The following is a 20,540-nucleotide window of genomic DNA, read 5'->3' as shown; positions in this document are numbered from 1 at the left end:
AGTTTACCAGATGCTTATTTCTGACCTTGCAATGGTGTGATTTCATGGTGGTTCTTTAGAGGCCAGTACAGTCCATCATGAAAACACACATTTTACCATCATTCAACCTGACTGCTTTAGTATGAAACTAAAGAAGATGGCCATGATTAAGATGGCAATTAAGACCTATGCTATTTTGCCTCAGAATAAAACTGATATTGCTACTTTTATTCCTTTTATGATAGGCTTGAGTAAAAATTATGAGCTTGGCTCAGATTATCTGTTTTATCTCACTGCAGTGGCTCAGAGGAGCCTAGCATAGGTTTGTTTTTACAACTGTACGAAGAACATTGTAATTATTTTTGCAGTTATTCACGAGTCCTCTTGCTATCTACTCTGTGTCGCCTTGGCATGGTGTACGGTTAGCTGAAGAGATTAGCTGAAGAGATTGTATATAGTCAGCTAGTGTTAGCTTTCAGCCTAGCACCCACCCTGCACCTGCTCACTTCCAAGTTCAGCTTCTTTGTATAGTTTGGCATGTTTGTCTTGCTTCTGTTGTGTGGTTAGCTCTAGTCTAGGTACTCAGGGGTAGTCCACTTTGTTTTTGAGCGAGCAAATGTTGGAGAAAAGAGATGGTAAAAGACAGTTGTCTAGGAGCACAGATACCTGCCCACTTTCCTAGTTTTAGCTTCCTCACTTGCCGAGTTTGAGCTACTCTTTAGCAGACACTGGCCCTGGAAACGCTGTGGTTATGAGGCAGGTTTGTGTGGCAACCTCTTTCCTTCTTAACTAACCCTAGTCTGTTCTCCTGAAGTGGTCATTACGGTTTACCCTGTTGCAGATTTAGTTGTTGAAAGTCCTTGTATGTAAATTAAAAAAAGAAATGTAAATATGAGTTAAAATTTTTATGTAACAGTTTTGGACTTTTAAAATTGGTCTATTTAATAGCTCAGTTTTGGTTATGAGAAAATGTTGTTTTCAGTTAAAAGACAACAGTGATGACAGTTCATGTTATGTCATTTCCATGTACCAAACCTTGCTTATCAATCTGGGCAAAAGTAAATAAAGCTTTCCATTCTAGCTTTAAAAGCAAGTCTGTGTCTTAAACTGGACATACCTGTGTGTTGAGTTACACAGAAATGAGACAAGATGTGTCGGACCATAAGTAGGCAGCAAAAAACACTGGTCAGGTCAAATACTGACGCCATAAAGACAGGGTAACCTCCTATGAACTGCATTCAGAATTGAAGGTTTAACGCAGTAAATGGTGTACACATCATAATGAGCTACAAGACCTGAGTGATGTACAGTGTGTACTGACCTGTTTCATGGAGGTTTGGGGGATTGACCTGTTTGGTGGAGGTTTGATCTGCTGAGGCCTCAGGTGCCAGGAGAAGCTTTTATCTCAATCGTAAGGGGGAGGTATGCTGGGGGAGTATCAGGTTACAGTACTGATGCTGTCTGAGAAAAGGGCTCCAGTAGTCTCTTAAAGGATGTTGGATACCATATACACATATACATACACACACACACACAAACACACACACACACAAGATACAAATGCTCCAGATATGAAGTATCAATGAAGATGAGGTGTTATGGATTGATCCAGCAGGATATTCTGGTTTTGCCATTCAGTCACAAGATGTAAAAAGAAACGCATACACACACACACACACACACACACACACACACACATGCGTAATGTTATTTCTGAATCCAGAGACCGGCTATTGTTGTATAGAGTTTCAGGTTCATTTGTAAGCTATGTGAATGTAGGGCCAGTGTCTATTTCTATGTAAAGTAATTAATAGTATCAGTCATCTGAAAGCCTGCATTCTGTCTATGTAAGCTTTACAAAATGGGCAGGGGTGACTCAGTGGTTAAAGCACTGGGTTATTGGTGTGTTGTGGGTTTGATACCTGGGTTTGCTAATACAAATTCTCACATGATGCTCATAAATATTAGTAACCAATAACAGTACACAATGGCCTTGTTAAGGCCAAGATACAGCCAATGTCAGGTGTGGTAATAAGTGAAGTCTGAAGATTGGTCCAAGATAGAAAAAATCATTTAATGTCTAGACACAAATCATACCCAAGATTACTTGTGTTTTAAGGAAGGATTTTCCCAAAGGTTAGTGATCCAACGTGTCATGATATTAACAATGCACTCTGTGTATCCAGTAGTCGAGTGTAGTAAATGCTTTTGGGCAGATAGAATAGATATAATTTGCCATTGCACATCCTGTGATGTGACTGTTGTGAACATTGGAATGGCTTTGCTGAAACAATATATTGTGCATCCCTAGCTGATATACATACCAATGCTAGCATGCAAGAGGGCCCAGGTTAAAATCCCGGACAAGCCCCCTCAACAATAAATTTCGGTTTTCACATTGCTTTACTTGGCCAAGATGTTTAAGTGGGCACTGGATGGTGCCAAAGCAAAGAAATAAACAAATCCACTCACCCACCTACCGGAACAAGAAATGTAATTCCATAAAACAGTGCTGGAATATTGCTGAATGGAATGATTAAGCTTGATCTCCTGAAGCACTGAAAGGAAGGTCAGGAGGAGGAGTGTAGTTTGGTGCTTTAGGACACTTTGGTTTGATGGGCTCTCAGCATGTATCCAACCCCCCATCCCCCATCTCTCTATTTCACTCTTTTTCACCATCTCTCTGTCTCTCTCTCTCTCTCTCTCTCTCTCTCTCTCTCTCTTTTTCTCTCTCTCTCTCTCTCTCCTGCTCTCTGGTGGGTGATCAGCTTACATATCGCTGGTGCCTGTGATGGCGTAGGCCATCTCCTGCCAGATACAGATTCCTGGGATACCTCCCTCAGAGTAAAAAAAGCCCCGGCCCTCTTCTCCCTGCCTCAGAGCACACCATGACCTTACAGTGGACGCAGCTCTGAGACCCCAGGGCCCACACCCTGGCCCTTTAGCAACCTTCGTTTGTGTGTGTTTGTGTTTGTGTGTGTGTTTTGTTAGAGTATGTGAGGGTGGATCCATTCACTATGGGGCTGTAAATACAGAAAGTAACGCTTTTTGGTTTTGTAAATAGCCAGTTCTTTTATTTTTATATATATTCTTTTATATCTGTGCTGCGATGTCGTCGAGCTGAGGGAGACAGAGGGGGTGCACAATGCCCCCCGAGGTGAACACACACTCCGGACATGTCTAACAGTTACCGCACTCTCTCGCAGCACCTCAACGACCTAAAGAAGGAGAACTTCAGCCTCAAGCTCCGCATCTACTTCCTGGAGGAGAGGATCCAGCAGAAGTACGAAGACAACAGCGACGATGTCTACAGAACGGTGAGTAGCCCCAGGGGGACATGGGAAATTAAGTTTTTTTGTGATTATCTGGATTGTCTGTGGTCACTGTGATGCTGACATTAGGCCTGCAGACTATTTGACTTTGTGTTGCACACAAAGACACATTAACACTTCTACACCCAGTTCTCGAACATCTCAACACGTTCCACAGATTTAAAAAGATTTAAAAACCAGTCACTAAGGATGCCTGCTCTGGTGTCGACTGGTAGACCAAAGTTCCTGTAGACCAAAGCGATTGTGTGGCAACAGCCAGCTACATTTAGTTTAAGCCAAGTCAGTAGACCAGCTGAAAGTGATTCAGAAGATGACCCTAGAGATTTTAAAAGAACATATGAATAATGGGCAATATTGAAGTGGTGTGATCTCTTTTTTTTGGCTAAGATACAGCCAATTGCAGTAATCATAAATGCTAAATTACCTTTTCCATGTCAGGTGTGGTAATAAGTAAAGTCTGGAGATTGTTCTAAGATAAAAACATTAATTTAATTTCTAGACACATCAACCCAAATGTTTTACATGTGTTTTAATGAAAGTTTTTTATTTTATGATTTCTAAACATAATTTGACCCAATATGTTGTTCTTGTGTTTTAAGGTTAGAAAGTTCAAATGTTTATTTTTTTTTATTTCTGGACAAAAAATAATTAAAAACGTTTTACTTGTGTTTAATGAAAACTAGTAGATTAAATTTTTGATTTCTAGACATAAATCAAGCCAAGATGTTTTACTGGTGTTTTAATGAGAGCTAGAATGATTTCATTTTAAATTTCTAGACAAAAATGACCTAAGATGTCACTGTGTTTTAATGAAAACACAAAAGTTTGGTTTTTAGTTTGTTTTGTTTTTTTACTTGTAAGAAAATGTTGGTCATCCAATTTGTAATTAGTTAATTTACTGTTTACTTGTGTTTTAATGAAGATAGAACATTTACTTAAAAGATACTAAAAGCTCCTGGAGGATTTGTTTTTTTAATTTCCAGACAAAAATAGACCAAGATGTGTTCGATAATAATTTCTGTTACATTTTTGTTTTTTGGTCATCCCATTTATAACATCTATGCATTATGTGTTTAGCTTTGTTTTTGCATGGTCATGTTCTGCTAGGAATTTGGAGTTGCAAAAAAAAATCAAGCTTTTGTATTGTTATCCTGTGGAAATTGTGAAAGTGAGTGATTATAGAATGCCTTATAGAATGCCTTTCATGGATAGTAGAGACACTTACTTCAACAAAAGCTGGATAAACTTTAGATAAAGTTTAGAATTAACTGAACTTTCAGCAGCCTTGATTTAAGAAGAAACAAAAAAATCCCAATACTTTTGTCCTTATAATGTATATCACTTATTTCAGGCTCTTGCCATGTGAGTTAAAGTGATTATATTGGTCAGTGCTGCATTGGACAATTCGTGTGAGTGCAGCTCTGACTCACATTCCAGAAATGACCATGTGTTTCTGGTGTCTCAGGTATTTCTCCAGCAACGCTGTTGGAATATTGTCCGCTATTTTAGGAATGCTATGGTTGTTGTTTACTAGTTCTCTGTTGTGAGGTTGGTTTACGTGAGTGTTTGTTGCTTTGTTTTTTCGTTGGTGAGTGGGAGATTTTCATTGTTTTGCTCATGTTATGTTTAAGTACAAAAATACAACAATAGGAAATTGGTTATATTCATACATGGCTCCTGTGTGTCTACTCTGATTGTAGTACTTCGCTACATGTTTAAGGTGCACCTATAATGTCCACAGAAATTGAACATTGCCAATAGAATAGGGTGCTCTGGAGGACCATGTCCAGTGCCAAGCATTGGCTAGAAGGGTACCATTTAAGCATTGAGCTGTGGAGCAGTGGAACTGCATTCTCTGGAGTGATGGAGCTCCATTCAGTACCTTTGGGATGTGTTGGAGTGGTGTTTGAGATCCAGAACTTAGAGTCTAACATCAGTACCCTCAAATCTTCCCCACGGAAACGTTTAATTACAGTTTTCTACTAGTCTTTTGTGCCTTAAGAGATTAGTGTATCCTTATTTTGATGATGACCTCCAACATTAAATGACATACAGTGGAGTTCACAACTTCATAAATACACATTTTACATATATAATTGTATACACACACACACACACACACACACACATATATATGTAAGAAAATAACATCGATTGTGTTATGCTGTATCAATTCTTACCTAAGTGTATGAATCTGTTTGTACCTAGTATATCTAAATTGGAATAAACTTTGTGCTGTGAGTCTCTGGGTTCTATTTAAAAGGACTTTACGATGCACGTGTGTGTGTGTGTGTGTGTGTGTGTGTGTGTGTGTGTGTGTGTGCGTGCAGGATGTACATTCTGTTTGTGCTCTTATGAACACTTTTTAAATGCTTCTGATATGTCAACCTCTGTGATATAGCAGTGTGCAGGGTGAGGTCAGAGGCTATTTAAACCAGCTGCACAGATTTAGCCTCCGTCCTAATGGCTTCACCGCCGGTCATTAAGCAGCAGTGACACCTCTCTCAGCCGCCTCACAGCTTTTTAACAGGCTTTGTTTGGTCGTTGTTCTTAAATAGTGAATTTGTGAGTAAACTGCAATAAAAAAGTATATACTATCTTGACAAATGGGGAATCTATTCAACGTACAGTGATATGAACAAATGTTGGCACTCCTGACCAAAATCTCTTAGTTAGGTGAGAGAATGATGACCTGATTTCCAAATGGCATCGAGTTTAAGATAAAGCATTTCTTTAATTTTATTTACATCAAAATGGAAAAAAGAGCCTGAATCAAAAGTTTCACATACTGTATTGTTAGGTAGTTAGTAACACCACCTTAGGTTGTGTTTTAAGTATCTCAGCTTGTAAACGTTTTTTTTTTTGTACCCAGCCTTTTCTACTTTTTTGCAGTACTCTTCTTTGCAGTTTTTGTTGCAGTTCTTCTTTGCTTCTAGTTCTGTGAGATTCTTGGGTCGCCTTGCATGCACTGCTCTTTTCAGGTCTATCCACAGATTTTTAATGAGATTTTTTTGTGAGATTCTTGGGTCGCCTTGCATGCACTGCTCTTTTCAGGTCTATCCACAGATTTTTAATGATGTTTAGGTCAGAGGATGTTAAGGGCCATGGCAAAATGTTTAGCTTGTGCCTCTTGAGGTAGTTGTGGATTTTGCCATTGTGGATTCTGAGGTGTGATTGGATCATTATCCTGCTGTAGAAGCTTTTCTGGCAGATGGTGTAATGTTTGCTTTCAGAATTTGCTTAATTTACCACTCTATCAGTGAAATGTTCCCGGTGCCACTGGCTGTAACACAAGCCCAAACCAAGATCAATCCACCCCTGTGTTTAACAGTTGGAAAGGGGTTCTTTTTATTACATTTTTATGACGTTCACTGGATTTACTTCCAAAGCACTATATTTACAAAAAGTATTGGGAGACCTGATCCTTTATTGTTTCTTCTGAAATCAAGGATATTAAAAAAGATTGTATGCTGATTTTGTTGGAGTAACTGTCTCTACTGTCCAGGGAAGGCTTTCCAGCAGCCTCAATAACAGCCTTAGTGAGGTCAGGATGATGTCCAGATGATCACCACCTCACCTCATCCCCAACTCCCCAACTCATTCCAGAAGTATTGGCTGGAGCACCACCATCATTCCAGAGAGTACAGTTCCACTGCTCCACAGCTCAGTACTGGGGGGCTTTATGCCCCTCTAGCCCACACCTGGCATTAGGCATGGTGCCAGGTGCCAGTTTCTTGTTTATCTGCTCCTATTCTATTCTATCCTTTTCTCTACAGGGACTAGATGAGCAGTGTGTGCATTTGCAACAGGTGCAACTTAAAGTAGCGGAATGCATTGTTAGAAGGGGATTCTACAAACATTTGAGCATACAGTTGAATGGCGAGGAGAATGGTCATGGTGAGGACATAGCAGAGGTCTCCTTCTGATGGTTCTTTCATGAAGGTCGTATTTTTCAGGTGTCGCCTGTAGTGCACTACACCTCTTTTTGTCTCTTGAAATCATTTTAGGATAGATGTTTTCTGATTGGGCTCTATTACCTCCGTCTGTCTGTTTATGTGTCCATTCAGTTGTCCATCAATCTAATTACTCAGTTTAATTAGTTCTCTGAAACCAATCAAATGATAACATATGAACCATTGGCACCATCACTGGCTGTAGCTTACAAACTTAATACTGCTCCAGGCAGAGCAAGGTGACACCAGTAAACAGCTGCTGTGTGTATGTCTGTGTGTCGTGTCATTTCTACATAAAAGGCCAACTCTGAGCTGCGTATCGATAGATGAGCCAGCTAACAGATAGAGCCAGCATGACAGGAATTGTCTCCACTCCACATCACCTCTAAGCCTCATCAAATCCCAGCACATCTCCCATAAGCCCACTTAAACGACACGGCCTGCTCTCAGCCATAAAGAGGCACGCTTGCTTTGCTTTGTCCTTTCAGGTGGAAGTTTCCTAATTACGAACTGGATGGAGATACTCATGGTTCTGTAGTTGTGCCATAACTAAGTGTATGATCTATATATATCTTCATATTTTAATAAATCTCTGATTTGCTCATTACCTTTACTGCAGAGCAGCTGTTTAAGGCCTAATCCCTGGACGCATGTACTGTCCTGACATGGGATCCATATGGGGTCTTTTTTACTTATTTAATTGATTGCAGTAGCTTTTAAAATCTGTATTAAATTCTGTATTAAATAACGAAAATTATTTCTGAATGAAACACGCTGTTGCGCTATTCAAATGAGGACTTGATTTGTCGATTTACAGTTTTAAAAAAATGTAGTTTAGTATAATTCAGTATAGAACCATTAAAAGGGTCAGTTTGCATTTATCTGTAAATAATCTGTAAATAATATAATTTTTTCTCAGAGTTTTTTTACTTACTATTATTGATATTGTGTATATTTATATATTGGTAATTTATCTACGTTTTGCACGTTTTGAGTGTCTTGCTATCCCTTTGCTGCTGTGACACTGTGAATTTCCCCACTGTGGGACTAATAAAGTATTAGCTTATCTTATCTTATCTCACCTTAACACTCAAAAGAGCCACCTGAATGCTTACATATTTCCTTGTCTGGTTAAATGTCGTGTACATAGTTCCATGATTTTCTAAGGTTTCAACTAATGTTGTGAAGTACTGTTGCCACTACTGTCAAAGTTCCCTTTTCAAGCCCTATATAAAAACCTTTTTATTAAAAGGGTGCAGGAAGTAAACATAAATATGGCATTTGCCTGCAAGTTTTCATTTTAAAATTACATAATTCCTAATTATTTGCTGCATTTAACAAACTGGACAAACGGAAACAGAACACATATACGTGCCATCATGTTGTTTAATGTTTTGCCAAAATGTTAAATTAAGCCCATAAACAGTAGTTGTGTATTACAGTGTGTAGAAATTGGCTCCACTATTATTAGTATGTGTGAAACACTTCTTCAGCACTGCATAGAGCACTTTTTACTGACAGTGCACAGGAGGCAAACCTAAGTACGGTATTTTTCTGCACAGATTACTGGAAAGCAAACATATAAAATATGCCATAACCTTTATACATTGTACCTTTGTTTTATTTTTTTTCCAAATATGTTAAATTACGCTATAACTTTAATTTACACCACATAGGTACACCATAAGATCTTTTCAGTTGTTTTCACTTTGTTCAACAAAACAGAAGGCTAGTTTTAGATCCTGTATAAATGTTTGATGGATTTATAACATAATATCGCATTCATGTGGTTTGTGTTTGGAAAGTCAGTTAAACACAGAGGCTGTTGAGTCTCTTTTATTTTTATGCAAAATGCATTGGTTGTAGATGTAAAAAATATGTTACTATAAAAATGAATGTGCAGCTTGTACATTAATGCTAGTTTATGTTAATAACAATTGCCTTTTCATCAGTTTGTGCTGAGTTGGAAATCTCTGACTTGTGTCCGACTTCAGCTTCCGATATGAGGGGTGTTCATGTGGTGCGTTTCTTGCCCTTGATCGGCTTACTGACAAAACCTGATGTTCTGCAGTTATCTAATTATGAAGTGCATAATCATTGTGAATGTGTCAGTTGTTCCTTATTATGTGTCAGAATTTCACAGTAAATGCTCCAAAATGACTTCAGTAAAATTCATAAATGAACAATATTATATAAATAAAATATATAAAATAGTTTTACATTGATTTCCAGTTAAAAATTAGGAAGGTTTGCCCTATAGAACTAGAAACAGCTTGGTGTTTCGTACAGTGTGAAGTTCTCAAGTAAGCTGGGGATGTGATGTGATGTGCTTCTCAGTACAGTGTGTGTGTGTGTGTGTGTGTGTGTGCGTGTGTTATGGAATACGTGTGGTACTGCTCCTGACCTCTCTTCCCCAGTGACCAATCCCAGAGTTTTGTTACTCTGTGCAGAACTGCCTGCTTAAAATGAGCTCTGTCTCCATGGGCAGTGGGACATAAACAGCAGGTGTGTGTGTGTGTGTGTGTGTGTGTGTGTTCTATAATAAGGTCTGCTGAAGAGACAGGGAAATACTGAACAGCATGAGGTTTGATGATTATGGTGTGGCAGGAAAAGCTGATGGGAGGGTTTGATTGGGGATCCTTGCACTTTCTTATTTTCCTGCTTTCAATTTCAATTTCAGGAACTGATGGTTCACTTGCTGCCCAATATGTAGATCCCATACCTTGACAGGTGCAACTGTAACCAGATAATCAATGTTATCCACTTCACCTGTTGATGGTTTTATTGTTATGGCTGATCAGTGTATTCATAAATGGTCTTACTGTATGTACAAGATTAAAATGTTATTCTCATAGCATTATACTGGATTACACTCACTAGACACTTTATCAGGTCTCCTGCTGTTGTTCTTTATTTACCTCAATGTTGGACTGTAGCCTTTCTGTGAGCTCCAACCAGTCTGACCATTCTTTGTTGACTTCTTTCATCAGCAAGCAAAGTGTTTCCAACTGCAGAACTGCAGCTCACTGGATGTGTTTCCCATTCTGAGCAAACTTCAGAGTGCTGACAATCCCAAGAGATCAGCAGTTCTTCCGGCACCACCAATTCTGATAGTTGAACAGTACCTGAAGCTGCTGACCTGTATCTGCATAATACTGCACACAACTGGCTGATTAGATAATTGCATGAAAGTGTAGGTGTACAGGTGTTACTGCTAATGTGCTCAGTGAGTGTAGATTGGACTGCTTTAAGAACAGTCTCTATATTGACATACTGTTTTTACAGTCATGTCACCCCATTGGCTGAATTCTACTTGGCTGATTTCTGATAGTTCTGAGATCTTTTTCCAGACTCATCTATATCTACAACCTACTTTCTGAAGGCCTTAGGCAGCTCTTTGGATCTCGTAATGGTGATACCACTCACTTCAACAATCAAGAGCAAACCATTCCTTTCCACAGGGAAAGTGCAGTGCACTAATCATGTGGTACTCTCCACTTATTTAAATTCTGAATTCCACGTCATCACGTAAAAGACAGCGAGTCATGTTAACAGCAATCCTGACCGCTCCTTTACTATCTAAAGTTACTAGTACTAATGAACTGCAGTAATGGATCATATTATGAGTGTAATATAGGGATATATGGGATTTTATGGACTTTTATGGACAGGTTTGTGTTGTGCTTACATTGTGTTGCGTTGCTTGTGATGCTCTCAGATAATGCACCAACTGTTTTAGCCTCTAAGACAAGCAGTGACTGATGGGTAAACTTTACTGTCAGCTTTCAGTGTACTGATTAACCAGTACTCAATGCTCCCTATGCTGTTAGGAGGTTCCTCAGGACAGAATGCTTTCGCTCCCTATGGTTTGTAATCTCAATTAAAATGACCACATTCCCTGTGTAGTCCGCTTTACAGGAAACTATTGGGGTGATTGGAATGCACCTAATATGAGGTTTAAATGAGACTCCTCCAAAATCCTCTCTAGCCATGTTCAAAGCATCTGTAGCTGCTGCTGATTGAAAACTGCATTTCTATTAAGTACATACATTTTACATTATTTGACAAATGATGTCAAAAAAACATATTTTTAATATTCTTAATACTGTTCAGATGCAGATCAGAAATCCATATGTGTAAATATGTCAAAAAAGACAAAGGTTTCCATGTTTTTCTTTTTTTACATGAGTGTGTATGTTAGACTTGGGGTCCCTGAGAAGGCAAAACATACTCATCTAGGGGGGTGTTGGAGATTATATGAATGAGTGTGTGTGTGTGTGCATATGTGTGCATATTAGGATGGACATGTGGCTAGGTGTATGGGTATAAGAGTGTATCTGTGAGTGCAGTGAGTGTGTGTGTGTGTGTGTGTGTGATATTCAAGGCTCAGTGCTGGCACTGTCAGTGTTCTTCTGAAGGTCAGCAGCAGTAAACAGCTCCATCTCAGTCTGCACTTCTGTCCACCGCACACACACACACACACACTTGCACAGATATAGATGCAGCTCTCATATTACTCTACAGTGTGTACCACAAGCCTGTCCACAGTAATATTCATAATTTAGCGCAGGTGCAGTCCAGGATCTCTCTGCACGTTGTTACTGGTTAGTAGTGATGTGGAGCTGCTGCTTTTGAATGTGTTGTGAAGCGCTGGTGGCAGAATAGAGCAGAGTATCAGATGATATATACACACCAATCAGCCATTACATTAGCACCACCGACAGGTGAAGTGAAAAACACCACCGCACAACTTGCAGGACTGCTGCTAACATCTTGATGCCAGAGACCACAGAACACCTATAGAGGTCTTGTGTAGTCCATGTCTAAAACGTTCAGATCTGTTTTAATGGCAACAGAGGGAACTACTCAATATTAGGCCGGCGGTGCTAATGTTATAGCTCATCAGTGTTTGTACTTACCTATCTGTGTGTGTGTGTGTGTGTGTGTGTGGATCTTCTTGTGCTTGCCTCTGTGCATGCGCACATGTGTGTGTGGTGTATTACAGCAGTTATGCAGACACCAGCTGTTGAAGTGCAGTCCAGTCCCAGCTCCAGATTCCTCTGTGCTAAATATAATCTGTGTGACAGCAATGAAAGATGCCCCATCTCCACGCGAACTTCACTCTGCTTAATCACAGGCGCAGAACACACACACACACACACACACACACAGAAATGATATAAACATTTAGTTTCGGACATAATACTGAATTTAAGAAACTATACACTGTGTAGTGTTTGCTGTATAGTGATACTTACACTGAAATGCTGTTGAATAGCAAAAGTATAAACCTGTGATCAGAAAAATCGGTTATTGTCATAAATGAAAAAACTTGCAATTAGGGTTGGGTAAAATACACATAATCACAGACTAAACACATCATTAGCAACGGATTCGTAATAACTGCTATTAACATACTCTCCTTTAGTGAGTACAGTGGTATTTTTCAACATCTGTTGCTCTTTATCCAATTAAACCAGCCTAATTTTACTGTTAGTAATGAAACCTGCAGCTGATCAGTGTTTTTATAAGCACTTACAGTATCTTCCATATGCCTAGAAAAGCAGATTGTGTATCACAATAACAAAATCTATCACAATACGATCAAATATCACCACATTGCCCAGCCCTACCTGCAACCACTCCGGCCCTTTGTGGATAAGACTGAACACCTCGATTTAGGGCAAAACTGTTTTTTATATGGTAAATATCTGGCTACCACAATTGTATCATAAAATGCAGACACAAATGTTACAGAAAAGGAGTTACAGCAACAACTCCTTTTTCACAGTAATGCTGTAAAAGCATACACGCCTTTCAGCTGTTTATATAACAGCACAAATCTGCAATTACTTTTGTCATTTTGTAAGTAAACAGCAGGTTTCCCCCTGTAACATATAAAGCTGTGGGGCAGTTTTATCACATTGCAGTACATGCTGTTACTGTATGTTTTACAGGGAAGGTCTAGCAACCTCAGCTGACAGTTTGTAACCATATATATGACCCTTTTTTTTATACTTTTTTTACAATGTACAAATTCAGGTCATTCTGATAGTCACAGTGTAATTTTGGATTTCCATGGTACATTTGGTATTTTATACTTCCAACAGTTTCAGTTAACCGTGCCATGCTGATTCATATGGTATGTGTCTATACTGAATGCCACTGTCACACTTCTAAACTCAAATAAGCATTTTGTTTATACAGTATGTATAATGTAATACATACGGTTTCTCATTGTTTATGTTATTTTAAACATGATTGTGTTCAGGTTCATCAGTACAGCCTGTACTCTATAGCCGTCCTATAGTTGAAGAGGGGTGCTTGTCGTGCTACTCATGGCACAATCCCTCAACGTTTGGCACAGCTATCTAAAGTTTCACTGCAATCAGATGTTTTCCATGGAGAGAGGAGAGGGCAATGGGGCGTCTTCTCACAGATATCCCCAGCATCTGAATAGTTTGTGATTTTTTGGTAGATCTATGATAATGGACGATATAATGGACAACATTAGGGCTGATCTATGAAATCAGATGCATGTGTTCCATTATTTCGTATTTTTAATTTCACTTTTCTTCAATCTGTTTAATTGTGAAAAAAAAAATTAAAGAAAATATTTTGAAGTAGTTTTGCCACTTAAGTACAAATACTCAAGTTTAAAAATACTTTGGTATAAAACATCTTTGTAATAAATAACCTAAAACATCAATCAATATAAATAATGTAAAACTAACATAATTATTTTAAAAACATAATACTAAATTTGGCAGTTTTGTGAAATGTTCTAATGTATTGCTTTCTCAGCTCTGGTATCCTGGACATGTGATTAGTACTAATAGTCTGTTACATCCTTACATGTAGGCCTCAAGTTTTTTTTCATATAAAAAAAAACAGTTTTCCTTTGTCCCTTTTGGCATCTCAGTTATATGAAATCAAATTCATTTTTTAACCTGCAGAATATAAAATAATGCTAGTCAACTCAACAACAAATCAAATTCAACACCCCCTCCTTTCCTGTTTAGCTTTTTAAGCTCAGAGCAGTCGTTTCCAGTTGTTTACTGGCTTTAAAAGACTGGTGGAAAAGATACAGTTTATCCAGAAAACCGGTGAAGTATTGACTTCTGTCAATGTCGTCAATCAGATTTGGAAAACTGCTTCTCAAACCACTGGACTAGCCATTACCTCAATTGAACTGAAGGAACTGATTAGCAAAATTAAGCAATAATAAACACTGTTAGTGTGCTAAGCAGATGTGTTTGACAAGTGTAGATAAGAATATGAATGAAAGTGGGGAACACAGAATATTGAACACTGGAGTTTTACCAGACTGTAAAATTCAGTAAAGCTCTTCGACTACACACCTCTGATGCACACCTCTGACACCTGTAATGGCAGTAATCTGGGCTACATAGAGGTAGAATGCTGAAGACCAGATTTGGCTGTTGATTTTGTTAAACATCATGATATGATACTGTAACTTAAGTAGATTTGATACTTCATTACTTGCCAACTCTGCTTGCTGGTAATGTAGTCTACATGTGCACTGCTGCACCTGCTGAGAGCTTGGCACATATGCATAGAAGCACCCTCTCACACATCCCACTTCTCATAGTATATCCCCTGCTCTTTTAGTCGTGCGGACAGCCCTCTCTCAGGCTCGGCACAGACTGAGGTTTCATTCGAGCAGAAAAGTGTGCACTCAGCGAGGCTTCCTCTTTCTCACATAGAGTGTGTAAATCTCTTGTGATGTGAGATGCAAATTCCTCAATCTGCTCTATAGCCCATCCCTTAGGGTTCTTGCCAAGTATCCCTCGTCTTTCTGCTCCTTGCAAAATGTCACACATCTTGTCAGATGCCTCATGTCTCTTCAGATCTCACACATCTCACTAAATATCAAATCCTACTAATTGTCTCATGGCTAATTGTTTCCCAGCAGACTAAGGGTATGAATTACAGAGTTGGTTATGAGGGCTTGTCCCTTCTAATCTTTCTATACTAAAGACTGGCCTCAGACTTGACCACCTCATTACATATTCATTCATTAAGAACAGAGGAAATAAATTAACATGAATTGTGAATTAACTAGCTAGCTTTGCCTGGTCACTTAAATATTGCATTCAGTTGCCATCCAAGTGACTCATTTAGCTCACCTGCTAAAATTAGCTGTTTAGTTTGCTAGCCGCACCTACCATGATTACTGACCCTGTCATTTCTACCTAAGCTGTCGTGGTGTCTATTTTATCTGTTGCTCCTTCTAGTAAAAAAATGACCCTCCCGAATATGCCTGTATAATTTACACTCTAAGCTCAATAAATGTGTAATTTCTTACTGTGTAAAATGATTGTTTATTGTTTTTTAAAGAGTTTCAAAAATTATTAGAAATCAAAAATTTCAATAGAAAAGTATTCAGACACTTCATTCAACACTCTGCATAAACCCTTTTGGCAGCAATTCCAGCTGCAAATATATTTGGAGACAGGGTTTGCACACCTGGATATTAATCCCATTCTTCATGATTGATTGTTTTCAGTCTCCCTGTCCCTGCTGCTGAGAACCACATTGATAGCATGATGCTGCCACCACCATGTTTCACTGTAGAAAGGCCATTAGTCAAGTCAAGTCAAGTCAAATTTATTTGTATAGCGTTTTTTTACAACTGTTGTCGTCACAAAGCAGCTTTACATAATTAGTCATTAGTAAAAGACAGAGAAAGAAATAGCGTAAGACATGATGGATCAAAGACCCCCAGTGAGCAAGCCAACGGCGACAGTGGCAAGTAAAAACTCCCTCAGAGCTGGAGGAAGAAACCTTGGGAGGAGCCAAGACTCACAAGGGGGACCCATCCTCCTCTGGTCACAACTATTTATAAATTATGGATAAAAATGACCAAACCAGATACAACAGATAGTTAATAGTGGTGATATTAATAGTGGCAGATAGTTACAAGCCCATTTAGGTTTTAACATGGTCATTAAATAGGTAGCAGTGGTAGGAGGGTGCGCCGCTGGTCTGGTATGGGTGGTGGTGGGTGGGGGGCCTGATGGTTGGACTGGAAGGTGGCAGTTGGTCTGACGCAGGTAGAGGGAACCTCAGCGGGCAATCTTCCAGCAGGTCGGGCTGGGTGGCCATTTACTCTGAGAAGGTATAAAGAGAGAGTTAGTTCTGAGATGATTTTATGTAGAGTAGAGAATGTTGAGCAGTATCCAGGGGATGTGCAGTATTGTTTTTTTTAACCAAGCATAAAGCTTGCTGTTTTGCCCAAAGAGTTAGATTTTCATCTCATCTTTCCCTGCATGTTGGCTCACTGACCCTTTGTGCCTGCATGCCCTATTTAGCCAGATGGCTCTAAGAACTAAGAAGATTCCAAAGTGTGGAAAAAGGCCACTTAATGAAGCCTGTGTGGTCCTGGGAAAACTCTTTAATATTGTTTTATACCCTTGCCTTAATCTATGCCTTATCACAATCTGATCACAAAGACTCACATACTATCACTTAGACTCCATGGCTTGGTTTTTGTCCTGACGATGAAATTTAAAAAGGGGTAAAAAGCCCCCAGCATTGAGCTGTGGAGCAGCTGGGGAATTAGGGAGTTGAGGATGATGTAGGATGGTGATCATCTAACATGTCTGGATTAACGACCTTCCACCATCTCAAATCTAGCTCACTTATAAATCACTGTTTGTTGCTCATAAGTTGTATTTTGATGAACCTGTTAAAAAGCCTATGGACCGCTAATGGGCCGAATGTGTTATTCCAAACTTCTATTACCAAAGAATAGCCCTACTAGGTTACTGAATAGTACATCAGTGTCAATGCATTAAGTGGTTAAGTGGCTTGATGATAGACCACCTACAATGAACCATTGGCATAAGGAAATTGTGAAACTTCTGCACATTGAGCGCTTATGTGCTAGAATTACAAGGTAACAAATGAGCTCAGGTCTGGTCGAGATGTGGTACTGGGCTATGTTATTATTAAGGTATCTGGCTAAGTGTGTTTGGATATTTGTGTATTTGGCTGCAGCATCTACACTGTTCACTATTACGCTTACAAGCTGTCTCTTGTCGGTGGTGGGATGCTGAAAGGGGGCAGTTTTTCGTAATCCACTCGTTTTTGTTTTTTTGTTTGTTCATTTTCCCATTTCTATGAAAGTTCATTAAAATTGTTGCAAAAAAGAAAGCCTTCTCTGAAAAGTCAAGACAGACATTTTTTAATAATCTTTTTGTCCATACAGTGTGTATCTTGCTGCCTGAGCCAGTGCTAATTTGTCTGATTTGTGTTGATTTCAGAACATCGAGCTGAAGGTGGAAGTGGAGAGCCTGAAGCAGGAGTTACAGGAGAAACAGCAGCTTCTTGATAAAGCTCTGTAAGTTTCTACCGATCTATTTTAACAAATGATGAAACAGGAGCATCAATGTGCCATCCGAGATTCAGACAACACTTTGAAAGGTTACAAGTGGTGTCCTGCATCTGTCTGTCTACGACTGTGTGGCAGCTGTGGATGTCTGGAATTTCTCAGCTAACAAGACAAGACAAATAATACATTTGTGATCAAAATCCCCAAGGCTGCTATACATTATATAAGCGTCCAGTAAGTGGCTCGTTTATCTCTGCTCCATCCCTGCTGTTTGGTTGCCCTTGGAGTGGCTCCTTCTTTGCCAGACGGTGTTAAACCAATTAAAGCGCATTTGACGAGAGAGGTTTGCACTCGTCTGCGGCTGTCGAGAGAGCGATAAGCAGAGAGATTTGGAGATAGAAATCTGCTCCGATGCTACAGAGACTTCAGACAGATGCTTTTCTGATGCTTTCTTTGTGGCTGATGAACCTGTGGTAAGATAAGGGACCTCTCGCTTGTTAAGGCTGCATAAACACGCTCCTGATCAATACTGATTAGTCTGAGAAGACCCGTACACAAACCTAGACTCAAATTTCAGACAACAGCTGGGACACAGAACACACGCACACACACATGCTTTGCACTTCACTCACGCGTCAACCACTCAACCTTATGGGAGAGTGCTGGCGGAAGCTAAAGGGCATTGCTGATACAGCGTGATGGAATGCTCCTCACCAGCTTCCAGAGGGTTGGCTCTGACCAGAGAGCCGAGATAGAGAGTGTTAGAGAGGGAGAACCAGGCAAGTAAGAACTTTGTACTATTATAGACTTTTTTATTATATATAAGATATAAGAGGGAGAGGTAGTCATGAAGAGGTAAAGGTAGTAATTAAGGTTTACTGATATTGATAACAACAAAACCTGTCTGGGTCCCAGTTGACTACAGTCCACCCTGATCTCACATGGGTCCCATCTAAGCCACACATGCAGTGTACAACCCAGATGGGGCCCATGCTTAACCCCTCATGCTTCCATCACTGCCCCTGGTAGGCATCCATAAGTTGGGCCAACTTTGAATCCATGGGCAAAACTTTTAATTAAATAGTTATCAATATTTGATAGTTTTATCTAGCTTGTAAGGTAGGTTGTTTTTTAAATATACTTTTAACTAGATCCTGCATTCAGGTGTAGTTTCACGTCAGCTAAAAGTGTGAATTGCAGAGGAGGAGCCAAGAGCCTCACATCTTGATAAATCAGGTGTGTAGCCACTCAGAAATCAGTGTGCTTGCTTCTGTACTTGGATTTCATCTTTAGCTTGTAAGGTAGGCTAGTTTTTAAATATACTTTTAACTAGATAGTATCTTTCAATACTATAATAGATATATTTGAATTTTTAGTCAGTTCAAACTAGCTGAGGTTATTCTTGAGTAAATAGCGAAGCACTTTTGTAATTCGCTCTGGATAAGAGCGTCTGCTAAATACCGTAAATGTAAATGTAAAATTCTGGCTTATTTAAAACAATGGAATGAAAGTTGCAGTATTTAATTGTTTGCCAAATTGCTGTATTGCTGAACCAGATGCAGGTGCAAAAGCAAAATATGCTATTAAAATATATTCTATAAGAAGTGTACTGTAAAATCACTTAGTGATAGTGATGAGATTGCACATAGTATTTTTTAAGCCCTGTAAGTTGTGAGATGAGGCCTCTATGGATCACATCAACGCTGTTGCCAGTTTACCTGTTGTATTTGTCAAAGTGGCTCAGATCCTTATGCTAGCCCATTGTTCCTGCTTTAACCACAGCACCTTCTAGCCCATCCCTTGCACCAGGTCAGCTTCATCAGGCAGGCAAGAGTTCTCTAACAATTAATGGGCTCTAGCTGGATTCACCCGTAGTAGAAGCTTTGAGCTCAGCTCAGCTAGGAGAACATCCTGAACAAATATTGCATATTCATAACTGGCCTTGGCTAAGTCTCTGATTATGCTCTTTATCTATTAATGTATGTAACATGATGTTGTGAAATCATACACCACCAGAAATAGTCATTACGTGCTTATGTAATTGGTCTGTGCTCATGTACAGTAAAGTGTAGTTGGTGGGCAAACCCTTGCCGTTTTGGATAGAGCTCGAGAGAAGAGATGGACAGGTAAGAAAGGAGAAACCTTCTCAAAATGGGTGATTGACAGTTCCAAGCCTAAAGTAAGGCACCGTTTAGACTCAGGGTTTAAATTAAACTGGTTATGTGAGCTCATCCCCGTTTAAAACAAGCAACACCCGGTCACAGACACGACGGCGTGGGCCATTCTGGGATGGCCATCAAAAATGAGCCCATCTCATTTTGTGTACACTAGTCATTGCTAATTTTAAGGCAACGTGTTGACAGATTGTTTGCCTTTTAAAAAATGGAGCTCCAAATGCCTCTAAATGCCATCCTTTTCTAGGGATGACATCCTGTCTGCCTCATCACCTCTTGTATGTGGCGTATATCAAATCAAACCAACAGTGCTTTTTACAACTGGTGTTGTCACAAAGCAGCTTTACACAATCAGTAAAAAGACATCATATAAGCGTCCAGTAAAGACAAAGAAATCAACAACATAAGAAGACATACAAACCAAAGTTAGCAGTGAGCATACCAAAGGCGACAGTGGCAAGGAAAAACTCCCTCAGAGCTGGAGGAAGAAACCTTGGGAGGAACCAAGACTCACAAGGGGGACCCGATCCGTCCTCCTCTGAAAAGAACTATTTATAAATTATTGATAAAAAGACAACCAAAACTGTTGTACTGCTCAGGTTGTGCAACTTATTCTTAATCATAATATAATAATCATGGTGTAGTATAACCTAATATAGTCATGGCCGTGATGGTCAGAGTAATGATAGTTAATAGTGGTAATATTAATATCGGCAGATAGTTAAGAGTCCATTTAGGTTTTAAC

General features: G+C 39.3%; 1 protein-coding gene across 1 annotated transcript in view; it reads left to right on the top strand.

The window, feature by feature from the left end:
- LOC140545966 (myomegalin-like) overlaps positions 1-20,540 on the top strand; it is an 86,320-nt gene that overhangs the window by 10,741 nt on the left and 55,039 nt on the right. The window contains exons 4-5 of the mRNA XM_072669058.1: positions 3,186-3,296; positions 17,554-17,630. Coding sequence (XP_072525159.1) covers positions 3,186-3,296; positions 17,554-17,630 — 188 coding nt within the window. The remainder of the gene's footprint in view (positions 1-3,185; positions 3,297-17,553; positions 17,631-20,540) is intronic.

Source organism: Salminus brasiliensis, chromosome 23 (assembly GCF_030463535.1).
Source record: "Salminus brasiliensis chromosome 23, fSalBra1.hap2, whole genome shotgun sequence".
Classification (NCBI taxonomy): Eukaryota; Metazoa; Chordata; class Actinopteri; order Characiformes; family Bryconidae; genus Salminus; species Salminus brasiliensis.
Note: the sequence above shows the minus strand (reverse complement) of the source record. Positions and strands in the feature narration are given on the sequence as shown.